Source organism: Homarus americanus, unplaced genomic scaffold (genome assembly GCF_018991925.1).
Source record: "Homarus americanus isolate GMGI-L3 unplaced genomic scaffold, GMGI_Hamer_2.0 scaffold4060, whole genome shotgun sequence".
Lineage (NCBI taxonomy): Eukaryota > Metazoa > Arthropoda > Malacostraca > Decapoda > Nephropidae > Homarus > Homarus americanus.
Genome location: NW_024746161.1, coordinates 10,744,551 through 10,759,293, shown reverse-complemented (window position 1 = coordinate 10,759,293; position 14,743 = coordinate 10,744,551). Strand labels below are relative to the sequence as shown.

At 35.8% G+C, this 14,743-nt stretch overlaps 1 protein-coding gene across 1 annotated transcript in view; it reads left to right on the top strand.

Moving 5' to 3' along the window:
- The window catches only part of LOC121879003 (non-lysosomal glucosylceramidase-like), a 30,915-nt gene extending 18,053 nt beyond the window's left edge, over positions 1-12,862 (top strand). The window contains exons 9-16 of the mRNA XM_042385453.1: positions 1,420-1,545; positions 3,009-3,131; positions 3,235-3,479; positions 3,931-4,016; positions 4,650-4,965; positions 6,935-7,041; positions 10,439-10,630; positions 11,587-12,862. Of these exons, the coding sequence (XP_042241387.1) occupies positions 1,420-1,545; positions 3,009-3,131; positions 3,235-3,479; positions 3,931-4,016; positions 4,650-4,965; positions 6,935-7,041; positions 10,439-10,630; positions 11,587-11,886 (1,495 nt within the window). The 3' untranslated portion in view covers positions 11,887-12,862. The remainder of the gene's footprint in view (positions 1-1,419; positions 1,546-3,008; positions 3,132-3,234; positions 3,480-3,930; positions 4,017-4,649; positions 4,966-6,934; positions 7,042-10,438; positions 10,631-11,586) is intronic.
- The last annotated feature ends 1,881 nt before the right edge of the window (positions 12,863-14,743 follow it).

Sequence of the window (14,743 nt, the reverse complement as noted above, 5' to 3'; positions counted from 1 at the left end):
CCTCAATTTTTTTTATCATCACATGCCTACAGTGCCATCAGTAGCCTTACTTCTCTTATATATACAGATCTTTTTGTCTGGCTGTCAGTCTCTGATGTATGTACTCTCACCTGTGCCATGAATTCCTCTGTTTAAAGCACTTCCATTGAGCCTTATATTATTTACATGTACTATAAAAGATGCCTCCATTTGGGTCTTGGTGAAGTTAAGGGAGGTTCAATAACATAAGAATTCATAAGGTTCATTTTAGGGAGGAATGGCTTTTTTGTGTGTGTGTGTGTGTGTGCGTGTGTGCGCATGCGTGCGCGTGCGTGCCCATCCCAGGTACATTAAGGCTCCCTCATTATATCTTCCTATGGGATGATGGAAAATGGTAAGATGGTACTTTGCATGTATACAGTACAGTTCTTAGTTTTAGACATTAAAACTTTTATTTTTCATTTCACTACATTCCAGTTTACTAGTTGTTTGGGCAGTTGGTCTGTTCTTTGTTACTTTTTTATAAACTTCATTATTCAATGTTAGTACACTATAGCAATCCCTCAGTCTTTGGGACCCTGGTGGTTGTTGTTTATCTGCCACCAGTGAGGAGATTTAAGTAAGTGTTCACAAACCTTTGTCTTATTCATGTATATCTTGAATACCACTGTGGTGGACAGATACAGAAGTACAGTAATTGTTGCTATCATTCTCATTTGCTAAATATCTTTTCTCTCTTCCATAATTAGTTTGTAAAGAATTTTAATAATAGCTCAAAGGTTGTTTAAAGGAAGTAATATTTAAATATGGCTTGAAAATTGTTATTAGAATAAAAGGCAACTGCAAATTCCCAAGGTTATTGGAAGTGTCAAGTGGGAGTCTTTTTATAAACACCTGTATGTACTGGATTTCAATAGTCTGGAATTTTTGCTAATGCAGATCCCTGCCTCCCCCCAGTTAGTCCAGACAATTGAAGGTTCACTGTGCAGGAGGAAGCTAGAGTACGGTAACTGGAGAAAACCTGCCATGTTTGGTAGTGTCACACCAGATAAAACTATTCTCACTTCTGTCCTGGCCTAGGGATTGAACCCAGACAGCAATGGTGAGAGGCACACCAACACCCCTCAAGGGAGAAATATTATGGTATTGAGAAGAAGTTTTGTTTTTCATTGATTCTTTGCAACTTTTGTACATTTATACAGTATTCCAGCTGGATGATATTAGATGACTTCTTCAAACAGTGTTATTTATTTCTACACTTGCCTTCCAAACTAATTCTTCAGAGGGGGTGATCACTTCATTTTCTAAATGTTTACTTCCACTGTGTTCAAGGAATGAGATGTTGTATACAATATGTAGTTATGTTTGAGGACAATTTTATCAGCCTTTGTGTGGGAATGTTTATAAATGCCTGGCTAAATTTTGCTCCATATCCAACAGACGTTATACTCGTTGGTTTGGTGATGAACAAACAGCAGCGCAGGAAATGGCTGCTTATGCCCTGTACCACTATAAACAATGGGAGGATGACATAGAGGCCTGGCAAAACCCCATCCTTCAGGACAAGTAAGATTAATAAACTCTGTACCTTTGTATCATTAGAAAATAAAACATCTAAAAAAATGTACCCGGCACACACACTGCCTTACAGATTTTTGTGGAGATCGTGTGAATGCTTATGTGTGTAGGATGAGATGCTATTTTTTATTTACTTATCATATCACCACTTATTTCACTAGCTGTTAGGGTGTTTGGTCTGATTTTTGTAATTTTGTTATGACCTTTATTGTCCAATGATAGTGCAGGAGGAAACTTCAGTAGCTACCGGAGAAAATCTGCCATTTATGGTAGAGTCACGCTGGCTAACACCCTTCTCACATCTGTCCCGAGCCAGGGATTGATCCCAGAACATGGTAGTGAGGATACTCTTGCTACCACTGTACCACTAACAGATACAACAGTAGTTGCTGATTAATTCTCTCGTGCTCCATGGCGCAGTCTTGATTAAATCATTATCAATTAGCACTGGCACGTACAGTAATTATGTCACTTAAGAGACTAAAATTACCCAGAATCGAGTAATTCTGATTGACGTTTAAGATTTTTGGCGAGTTACTCCTTGAACCTTAGTCTCTCATGGTAATCCAACACTAATTAGATGTATGGCAACCCCTCCTAGGGCGAGGCTTCAGCACTTGGTAGTCCCTCAGTAGTACCGTGAGATTGTGCTGTGCACTTCCTTTTAAATTTCCTCACGTTGTCCCTCTCATATAATCCTGCCCTCCATTGTGCAGTAATATTTGTCTGTAAAATTATTTAGAAAGTATTTAATATTTTTTACAAGTTGTTTTTGAGTTTAGTTTTCTATTTGTCATTGATTCAGATTTGTAACTGTTGTTTGTGTGTGAACTGCTGGGGATGGATTTTTTATTCTAAAATTGCTTACAGCCAAACTGTATATGCTAGTAAAATTCTAAAATAACCATAACATACCTAGACACTCACTAAACCAATGGAATAAAAAAAAATATATATAATAAATGTAATGGCTAAAGCTAAAAAGAAATGGAACCATTTTGGAAAATATTCTCAATATTCCAATCTATCAGCCTTGTTATTTCCCATATCCTATTTATGGTTTCAACAATGTAAAATGTAAGTTGTTTGTGTTGAAAACTATAGTGCATTAGTTCACATCATCAAATATAATTCTTATTTCTTCTTTCCTCAATTTTTTTTTGTGTTTTGTGAAAGAGCCACCAATTTTACAAAGAATGAAGATGGTTTAATAAAAAAAACCTGGTTGCTGAAAATAGATTACAAAAAATCCATACACTAGCTTAAATTAAATTGGTTTGCTTCATTCCTAACCTAACCAAAACCATTTGAAAGGTATTGTCCATTCAAAAAGTGTTCAGTCTTATACAGAATGCCTCGTGAAGTACCCTTTGTACTTCGTTTCTTACCGTCTTTCACCTGTAGTCACTAAATATAGAGTTTACAATGACTACAGTAATTTTATCTTTCAGAGGATTACCAGACTGGTTTAAGAGTGCTGTGTTCAATGAGCTTTACTTCATATCAGATGGTGGATCAGTCTGGTTGGAGATGCCACAAGATTTAAACGCTTCTTTACCGTCATACGATTCACGGTATATTACACTGTGTTTTTTTTGTCAGTTGATTGTATATAAAGCCATTACTTAATTATAGAGTTTTAGTTGTTGATAAATTCACTAAGTCTTGTTCTTTCAGTGTTGAATATGGTCGATTTGCATATCTGGAGAGTCATGAATATCGCATGTACAACACCTATGATGTGCACTTTTATGCTTCCTGGGCATTAGTGATGCTCTGGCCCCAGCTTCAGAAGTCGCTTCAGTATGACATGGCTCAGTGGACAACATCCGCCGACCTCACACCTCGCACACACCTTTTCCATGGAAATAAAGGAGTTAGGAAGTTAGCCAATGCTGTTCCTCATGATGTGGGTGACCCTGGTAAGTCAACTATAGTGTAGCAGCTTCCTCTAGTGTTGAAGGAAACTAACATCTTGAGATTGTCCAATCATTATCCTGTTGTGCCTGTGGTTCTCAAATGCACACAAGTTATGGAATTGTGGGCATATACTCATTTTCATATAATAAAGTTAAACAGGAATTAGATTTCATGAAAACTTACATCACAAAACATATGATTAAATTAAAACACCACAACTAAAGCCTTAACATGTGTACACAGTAAGTTTATGTTACACAGCAACATTATCCTCACTTGTTGATGTGTGGGGTCTAACACAAGTGTGGACAATGTTGCTTTTGTAATACAAGCATGCATGCGATCTCCATGAAAATCTGTAAAGCAGTGTGTGTATAAGTTTTTTGAGACACCCTGTATATGGACAATATTCTGCTTTTGTCACTGCTTTGACTGTGGTTTATGCTTTTTCAGAGGATGAGCCATTTGTTCGTATAAATGCGTACCAGATCCACGACATAAGCTTTTGGAAGGACCTCAATCTGAAGTTTGTTTTACAGGTAAGACCATCAGTAGATTTACAGTGTCACTTGAACTTTGTTTGGTCTTCGTGTTTGGTATACGGGTATTTGGTTTTGTTTGCAGCGGTGTGGTGAAATAGTTATTAAAAGTCTCTTAACTCAATATCTTTGTTGTGGAACCTGACAAGGTGTTCTCAGAGTTCCTTACAACAGCTGCACCACACAAGTAATAAAATAACTTGACTTTTATATCAACAAAGTTACATTTTTACAGGTGATATTAAAATGAAGGTTTGGGATAAATCTTTATCATCATTACTATTTTTTGGCTATTTTCCATGCTTGTGTGGGTTAGATGTGATTACCTGATGGCTAATCTCCTTGCTGTGCAGCCTCTTGTTTCCTCTAACATTAAGTTCTTATCTCAGAGGTCACTTCTTAACAACCACGACTCATTTCATTCTTGGCCGACCCCTTGCTCTCCTTCCCTCAATAAATAAACTCTCAGTCCCCTTCCACGTGCCCGAAAACCCTCAGTATACCTTGATGAAAAACCACACCAATACTCTCAATATCCAGCTCTCACATTGCACATCCACCATTTATTAATTTTTTTTTTAAATCAAGACTATTTTTATTCTACAGATTTGCTGATAAACAAATTATTTTCAGGTTTACAGAGATCACACTTTCTTTAAAGACCAGGATTACTTAACACACATGTGGCCCATATGTCGAGCAGTGATGGACCGCTGCTTCACTTATGATCGAGATGGTGATGGATTGATTGAGAATGAAGGACAAGCAGATCAAACATATGACTCTTGGATCATGCATGGACCTTCAGCTTACTGTTGCTCACTCTGGGTGGCAGCTTTGGCTGTCATGGTGGAAATGGCAGCAGAACTGAAAGATGAAACTGAAGAAACTAAATTTGCAGAAGCTCTTACAAAAGCCAAAATAACACTCCAAGAAAAACTATGGAATGGTAAAAATGTATAGTTAAAAATATTGTATTTTTGATGGGATTATGTTATAAGTATATGAGACAAGGATGAAACACTAAGTAAGTACCATATGTATTTTGATAGAATGCTGGATATTTTTTCAATAAAATTGCCATTTAAGTTTACAATTGGCTAAACATATGTGCAATAAACCTCAATATTCCTGGTTTCTAAATTTGTGAATTATGCTTATTTACATTTAAATACAGTCATCCAGGTGTGCGGTGGTCAAGTAGTGGGTTGGTAGATCGATCCCCGGGCACTCCCAGTTCACCCAACTGTAAATTGGTACATAAGTTTACAACTTGGGGAAGTGAATGCGGTTGATTGCAGTACCATCCGTGCTGTCTCCTTGTGTACTGAAGGCTTAGTATACAGTGTGCTCTATTCACTTTCACAGTCATACCCAGATTTTCAGAAAATTGTTTTATAGAAATTCACTATAATGGAAATGGTTAATTTATGACTAAAATTTGAAAAACGGAAATCAAAACTTGTTATAATGGGAATTTGGGTAAAAAATTTGAATATATTTTAGAAGGAAATAAAAATATACAAAGTTAAGATTTTCCTCCTCCCTCTCTCCCTCCTTCCCTCCCACCAGAGTTGAACAAAAACTGCTATGATAAACACCAAAAATAATACATAGGACATCTAAAAATACAATTTCACATTTTATGTACAGTACAAAAATAGCTGTTTCTGCCTTCAAACCATCTTCTATTCATAAAGAGTTTTTCTGATAATGAATTGTGGCATAGTGTGTCAGGCTAATCTTGTAAGAGACAAGAAATGTGTGGAACTGCGGAAAAAAGTTTTGTACAGTACAGTACTGTATATGATAATGGATGTCTATTTAAGTGTTTAAAACATTGATGCACACTTCTTGAAAAGTAAATTTTGCCCACACATCACTCACACACACACCTCAAATCATTATCATCATCAAAGATAAGTGAGAACACATTATATACTGTACTGTACAGTACTAATATAGAATATTATTATTTATAAGCCCAGAGTTTTTTGTACAGTTGTTATTGTTCTTAACTTTTTACCATTCCCCTCCACGTTCAGTTGTACCAGGAATTTAACCCAATGTTTCATTTTGAAATATGGTTTCTACATTCACAGTTGCTGTATTCACTTTTTTTTTTTAACCTAATCTCTGCAAATGTCAAGGGTCTACTGTATATAGACAATGCAGGTATATAGTTCATCATGTATATACTGTAGGCACTGAAAGTATACAATTTCAAATGTATAAAGACAGTACAGTATAGCAGTTTGGTCAAGGATAGCCAGCAAAGCCATCAGTAGCTTCTTTCCTGTAGGATCCTTTGCTTAGGCTTGGTTACTGATTAATAATTGTGCGGTACATCTCCAAGAATAAAGTGATATGATGTTGATTAATATAACGAGCATTACAATTCACTTAGACTGTCCCCTCCGACAATACAACAATCTATGGTCAGTAATATAGAAAAGAACTCTCTATTCTTTCTGTGGCTACATTAGCTAAACTATGGTGGAAATGTTCTGTTTAATATGCAGAAAAATCACACAATTTGGGAGGTCCTGAAATGCATAATAGATATTCACAGATAAGAGTTGTGTATACTGTATTTCAATATGAGCATAGAAGATAGAGAGTTGGTCTGGGCTTTGGAATGAAGTACTGTATACAAATAAATAGGTGTGTCAAAGTACTTCTGTCAATTTATTTTGTCATAAACAAGTGATTTTGATTGGTAATACAGGCCAAGTTACTTCCTGGGCATTATATGTAGGATGTTCAAGTGCCCTCTTAGCAGGCAAGGCAGGGTCACTGTTCCCTTGAGGTGATAAAAAATAAGGAAGTTAGATGAATGTATGTTTACATAATATGAATAGTTGTGAGTCCTTTACTTCTTGTGTGCTAAATATTGATATTTTTGTTGGTATTTACAGGTAAATATTACAAGTTTGATAATTGTGATGCCCCTCACAGCAACAGCATCATGTCAGATCAATTGGTGGGCCACTGGTACCTCTCCCTCTCTAATATTGGAGTTGAGGTCAGTTATCCTAAAGAATGTTTTGTTTTTATCATTAGGTTACTGATTTTTTATCCAGTACAGTATTCCTTTTCATGTGTCCAGCAGAATACGTCATATTAAACTTCCTTGAGATCTTTGATGTACAGTATAACTTGGTGTACACGGGACCTATTCTTAGATGAGGAACGTTTGCTTACTATAATCTCAAATACACCCAAAGGTAGAATCACAATGGTCATAGTGTGTTTGTAAATATTTAAAATTAACAGACATAGCTACAATATGTCTGAGCAGATGGGTCACTGTCTTGTTAGGATCAATTGTAGGTGGAATTTGCCCATTATTGCTGCAGTTTGTCTAAATTTAGGTTAAAATACACGTTGCAGATATCACTTGATTTACCAAGGATTGATTTATAAATGGTCTTGTGAAGTGGAACTCTTAAATCAATCAATCAGTACAGTACCTGCATCATATTCATTATTATATGTACTGTACAAATGGTCTATGTTCATGTAAGTGTCTTCTCACATCCTGTTGACTGTATCTTACACTGCTGCCAGTGTCCCCCAAGTTATATAGAAACTGAATTTACTTGTTTTTGATATATTTTATGTGAACATAGGCACATTTTTGCTTTTTCATGTTTAATACAATAGAAGAAATATTAGTAAATAACGAGAAGAATATCTACCATATTTGTGGCCAGCTGACCTTTAGTCAGTGGTTTTGGTAATATTTCTTAGCCTCAAAATATCAGATATTGCATCAAATGTTCCTTTTTAAGAGTGATGGGAGGGACGGATGATTGATACAGGTATATCCAATTGAATTAACAAATCAACACTGGTTGACATTAGGGGGTTGTCTGATGACATTGAACCACCAAACAGCACTCCAGTTACCTGCCTGCTGGCGACTTGCACTGCTGATAAAATGGATTTCAAGATTACGCCTCTATTTCTTTGTGAATACTGTGTATATTCATTTATAAACTGATCTCATATACAGTTTGACCCCTGAGTTTTTAGTAAAAAAGCCTGAGTTTTTCATATATCTCTTCTATAATTTGACCCTAGCTTTTGAGAAATGCCAGGTATATCCCTAGATGTAATTTGTAGCAAGACATCAGATTCACACCAATGCATCTTGGCTGTGATCACCAGCACAACAACTAATATTGTGAACTGTGTTACCAACTCTGAAACTGATTTCTCACCAGTTACCATTTCCTATGAAGACCTATTCGACTTACGACCACCCGGACATACGACCGCCTTAGTCGTACCAAAGTTGTGTCAAATTACGTATTTTCGAGTCCCAACGTCAGTGATTGCGCTGTGTACTGACAAAATTCTTGTTTGTAATTCACTTTAAAATAGCTGGCAAGCTTAAAAGTGAGAGTTTTGTGGTGCTGAGAAGAAAAAGAAACACCCATTTTAGATTTTCTATGTATTATTTAAGCATTTTCGACTTACGACCTGGATTTGGGTCCCTAACCCCATTGTAAGTTGGGGAGGAGCTGTATAGTACCAGTAAATGTGGGGATTAAATAAATATATACCAATAAATAAAAACAAAATACTGTACAGTACTGTATTGCCATTTGGCTGCTGGATGACAAACTTTGTCAATCATTTCACTACACACAGGAGACAGCTGAGATCCCTTACTGCCTCCTCCCCCACATAGTGTGAACTCTTAACGCATGAAGAAAGTATATTCCCTTTTATGTTTTTAACCTAATCATAATAATAATAATAATAATTTTTTTGTGCACATTCTGTATGTAAGATTGTGTGTTTAGGTAACAGTAAAAAAAAGAAGAAAATTACAGTAGAAGTCCAAAAATCCGGAGTGCTTGGGGATTGAGTCGGTCCGGATTTTCGGATTTTCCGGAATCTCAGGCAGTACTTTTAAAATTCAAATTTAAGGAGGAATAAAGAAGAGATGAACAGGTACATTTTGATAGTTTATTCATTAGCAAATATAGCATGCTTCATTTATCAAAACGAGCAGTTTTAAAGAAAAAGCTGTGAATTCTAGAATTTTATTCTTTGCCTTTTTTATATCATAAATTGTAGACTTTCCAATGTTGTATGTTTCCATTAGAACATTATTGCTCACACCACGTTCTATTTTCTTAATTATTTAAAGTTTGTCACTCAATTTCAACATGTTGTTCTTTCTCTTCACACAACGAAGTTTATCTACTTTAGGAGCCATTATTATGGGCTCTGTAAATGGAAAGAGTAGGACTCCAAATTACATACGTTGTCACAGTTTCATTGCTTTTTTTTAAAGTGGCAATCGCGTGGTCGCTTTTTGTCGCTGTGCAGCTGTGGCGCTCACGCATGCGCACAAAAGCCAGCTAAAAAAAAAAAGTTTGAGTTTTCGAAAAGTCCGGATTCTCGGGTGGTCCGGATTTCTGGCATCTGGATTTTTGGACTTTTACTGTACATTCATTTACATGAAATTACGAGTTCAAAATTAACCATAACATAAGGAGAGAGATAGGGGGATGTGGTTATACGGCCAAGTCTTGTGTTACTATTACAAATACAAAACTAATATAAAATACTGAAAAACAAGAAAATATATATACAGTATATAAAAACAGTAAGGAATATTATCACTGATGTAAAGTAACGGCCTACATGGTAAGTCAAAAGGCTGAAGCAAACTCATAACATCCTGTAACTCCTTTCTTATTTTATTTAACAATTGTGTTACTTCAAACAATCTATGTATACAATTTAGATAAAAAAAGTACAGGTAAAATCATTAAGGAAAAGCAAAATTAAAGCTTAACCGCCATTTGCTAAGGCGATGGCTGTTTGGCCTCAACACTTATTATAGCAATGCAGCCCAGCTGGGACGCTGCCTCTGGTGAATCCTTCCTTCGGCTCAGCCTGCTAACTCATGTGCAAAGAAATGTTTATTTCCTTAACGTGCTTGAGCTTATGATAATTATTTTACTTTTGTTTACACAATATGGATGTAGGATTGTGTGCGCATGTAACTGAGTAAAAGAAAGAAGAAAGTTATGTATATCTACCCAAAATTGTGAATTGAAAAATAACCATAACACTTCACAGCTTGGCCTGGTAACAAGGGGGTTAGGGGGGATGTGGCTACAATGACTAGTCTCACTTGGCAACAATGCTGCCAGCAATGTTAACAGGTGCAAATGAAAAGAAGTTTATTTGTAAATCTTCATTTGTATCATGTATTTGGAAGAATTCAGTATATGTATAGTAAATTTTGGGGAGAACATAGCCTCCAGGTAAAGTAACAGCAAATTGTACTTTACAATAATAGGGAATACGAATGATTTTTTTCTTCATATTTATGTAAATTAACCTTGAAGAAAATTTCTTGATATATGTTCAACATCCAAAAAAATTTATTTTAGGTTTTTCGACGTGATTGTGTCAAATCAGTCCTGGAGCTGTTGTATGAATACAATGTGCTACAGTTCAACAATGGAGAAATGGGGGCAGTGAATGGAATGAATCCTGATGGCAGCATTGACCGCTACACCATGCAGAGTGAAGAGATGTGGGTGGGAGTCACATACGGACTGGCTGCAACAATGATATTTGAGGTAAACTCCCCAACACACATGAAGGCCTTGCGGATACTTGTAAAAACCTTGATAGTGTGTGTAGAAGAGAATTAACAATATCCCAAGGTGCCGGGTCATCATCAGTAATGGGAAAATTAGATGTATATGATGGGGTGTATATTGGGAGAGTGCTGGGGAAGGAAGGAAGATATTTGTTACCACAGAAAACAGATTTTCACATATATTTCAAGGTTGTCATTAACATCCACAACACCTCAGGTGATTTAAGTCCAAGGGTTAAGGGATTTTTATTTCTTTACTTTCCATAGATCTTATAACTTCAGTATCATTACTCACTAAGAGAAGGCAATTGATACAAAATTACTCGCAAGTTATATTTGACTCGAACAATTGACTTATACCTTTGACATTTTCTCTCCTCTCATCTTGTGTTTTTGCCTTCTTCTGTTTATCTGGATCATTAATTGTAAAGAAAAATAATTTGGCTATGAAAAGGCTTATCATATATTGTATTACTGTAATTCATTGCTTCATATCTTAGTCTGTTCCCTTGTTCATTCTTTTCTGTTTTTATGGGCCTATATGTATCCCCAATGTTAGTTTAACTTCTAGAAATCAGCAAAGCATTCCTAATACTAACCTGTAATAATGAGTGAATATGGTTTTAAAAATATTTATATTTATCCAGGTTTAAAAGAAAATTAAAAAGAATAACAATGTACTCGCCAGAAGTTGTAGTTGTGTATAGAGTAGTGGGTGGTTTAGGCAGGCACTGCAGCAGGTACCACTATTTACAACATAACAGCAGTAATGCGAGTACGTCTCACCGCTATGTCTGGTCTTTTAAGCCAAAACTCATAAAAATGTGCCTAATAGTGATTGTGGTGAGAGAGATTATTGTTTAGAAAAGTCATCCTGCAATATATGTAATATATGCAATGACTTATTGTAATAAGATCATCTGATTATTCCAGGGTATGGTAGAAGAAGGATTTAAAACTGCTGAAGGAGTATATCGCACAGTCTATGAGAAAATTGGTCTGGGTTTTGAAACTCCTGAGGCCCTATATGGGGAGCACAAATACCGTGCTATTGGATACATGAGGCCACTTTCTATTTGGTCCATGTACTATGCTTACCTTCTGCAACAGAAAAAACAAAGCACTCAAACAGTAGAAAAGGTCACTGATGACACCCCATCCCCTTTGCTGTCAGTGAGAAGTGTCAGTGGTGTTGCTGTGTCATCAGACTCATCAAGTGATGTGTCACAATGATCTCTTTAGGGTATTACATAGTGACTTTCTAGAGATAAATTTTATTTTTTGCACGGCATATTGTACATTATTTATATAAGTACAGGATGTCTCAAAAAGACAATTGTATGAATGCTCCTATTATAACAGAAACATTGTCCTCACTTAATGATGTGCGACCCGCATCAACAAGTGAGGACAATGTTGTTGTTGTAATATAAACATTCAGTGATTGCCACAAAAACCGGTGAGGCAGTGTATAGACACTTTTTGAGACGCCTTTTTCATGATCCTGTACAGTATTCACTTGGAAAATTATTTTGACAATAAAGTGATTGTGTGGTGAAAAAAAAGGATATTTGGTGTATGAAAAATAGTGATAATGAGTAGAAAGAAGTATATTGCCAAAGACAATAACACTAACATCTCAGAGTTTTGTGTGGTGGGATATGAAGGTGTGAGGTCACTAACTGAAACAGTACCCTATAGTCCTGTACACTGCCAGTGACATCTGAGCACAAACAGCTTTAATGAAGTGTTTTTGTTTCTTAATAAGCTTTTATTATTATTATTTGTTTTAGATTTTCATATAGAATGAGCAGTCATGGTATCATTATGATGCAGGCCTTTTTTAACATATACAGTACTATATTGTAATTGGCCATTTGTTTCACTAGCCCTTAGTTGCAGCCCACTAGCAGAATTCTATTGTTTGATAAGTGGTATTCTATAGGAAAGAGAAGAGAGCTGTACTTTGAGAAAACAAGACCAGCAGTGACAGAATTCCTGAAGAGGGTCCACACATAACTGAAACCATCAAGGACGAGAATTTACTATTCAAATTATCATTGCTGGAATATTTAAGCTTCTCTTCAATATTCTGTAAGATATACCCGTGATTTTAACATTTTCATTAAGGTACGTTCTTCATGTCATTATTGTAGTGTTCATATTTTGCTGTAATTGAGCCTAAATGAATATAGATATATATACCCTATCTTGAGTTTAAAAAATACTGTACCTGTATTATAATATCATGTCTGTCAAGTTTAGGGAAGGTGAAGCTTTATTGTACAGCGTGTCTCCTAGGTTGTGACATATGAGACACCCTGTACACTATGGTGTGTGACTTATGAGACACCCTTTATTATGAATCTCAAGTTGGATTAGTGATGAATATATAGATTTAAATATTTTTTTGTAATATTTATAAAGCACAATTTAATGTATTTATAATTATTATGTTTTAGTTTAGTTTATAGAAAGATAAGTGGCCAAAGAAAAATAAAGGGAACAGTGGAGTTGTAATAATTTGTTTACGTACCAGAAGACACTGTGAATTATCAAATTGCGAATTATAGTTTAATTGAATTAAATGGAAATAATTGGTTTGGTTCCAGAGGCCAAAAATTTGTAAAAACTGTTTCTAAAACTGTTTTAATAAAACCCTAAATATCTGACATAATTCATAAAAAATACAGTAACTCATAGATATTGTACATAAAGTCAACATCGAGATGGGTATGGGCACAAGCTGCATATTTCCCAAATGTATACGCCCTCAGTGCCACCACCTGTCAGCGGTACAGTGGTCCCTCGGTTAACGAGCACAATCCGTTCCAGCAGGTTGCTCGTTAACCGAAAAACTCGTTAACCGAAAAACTCGGTAACCGAAAAACTCGGTAACCGAAAAACTCGGTAACCGAAACCATTGTTTTTGGGTAATTGGTTCCAGCTCACCGAAAATTGCCTAAATTCAACAAAAAAGGTAGAAAAGTAAACTTACTTTGAGGTGTGTATGTAGAAGGCTCCTGGATGATGATGATGGGAATTAGAATGGGGGTGGAGGAGAAGGGAGAAGAGAAGGCATTGGGGTGGAAGAGAAGTCACCCCATGGCACCATTTCACCCATAAAATTTTAGTTCTCTTGGTGTAATTCAAGATTATTTTCTTTAAATCAACACTGCACTGCATTATATATTGTCAATATGTAAAATATATTTCAAAATGACCAATAATTTGCTTGGAAACACAGAAAAAAGCATTTAGTTGAAGAGAGTCTCAAGCAAGATGTTACCTCCACTGAAAACAGAGAGAGACTAACGCCTGTCTGGTGTGTTAACAGGCTGGATGGCACGCCAGAAACTAGTTTCTTTACCTTCAATTATGTTCAATAATTGTTAAAATGACTAAAAAAGTTAATATTAAACTTTTAAAATTATTGAATAGTATAAACTTTTTGATATTTACTAAAATAGTAAGGAATTTAAGCCGTAAAACCGATTACTGTATTGGCGGACTAATACTACAGCTGGTGGACCGCCAAGTGCAAGCGAAAACATGTTGAAGTTGGTTCGTAAAAAACTCGTTAATCGAGGGATTGCTCATTAACCGAAGTTAAGAATCTTATGGAAGGTAAATCGTTAACCGAAATCTCGTTAACCGAGGTGCTCGTTAACCGAGGGATCACTGTACAGCCAATCTCGGCCCATCTTGTGCACTGGCAGTTGTCAAGTCACACATTTTCTTTATATGTAAGCCACATTAGAGCATTGAAATTATATTTGCCCAACTTTTATGTTTTTTATGTAAATAAACACTGCTGCCACAAATTTGGATTACAGTATTTGAATGCAAAAAAAAAAAAGAGGTAGTGCAGCTGTTAGAGGTACTGTACAGCACTCGCGAATTTAAAGACGGGAATTTGTATTCAGCGATTTATTGCGACTCCACTGTTCTTGAATAAGTGAGGTCAGTTATAGTTGGAGCTTAGGATGATGCAATAAAATATTTAGCCTTTGCTCAATGCTTATATGCAAATGGTGAGTACATGAAACTGTGATTATCACTTCTACTTGTAAAATAGAACCAGCAAAAA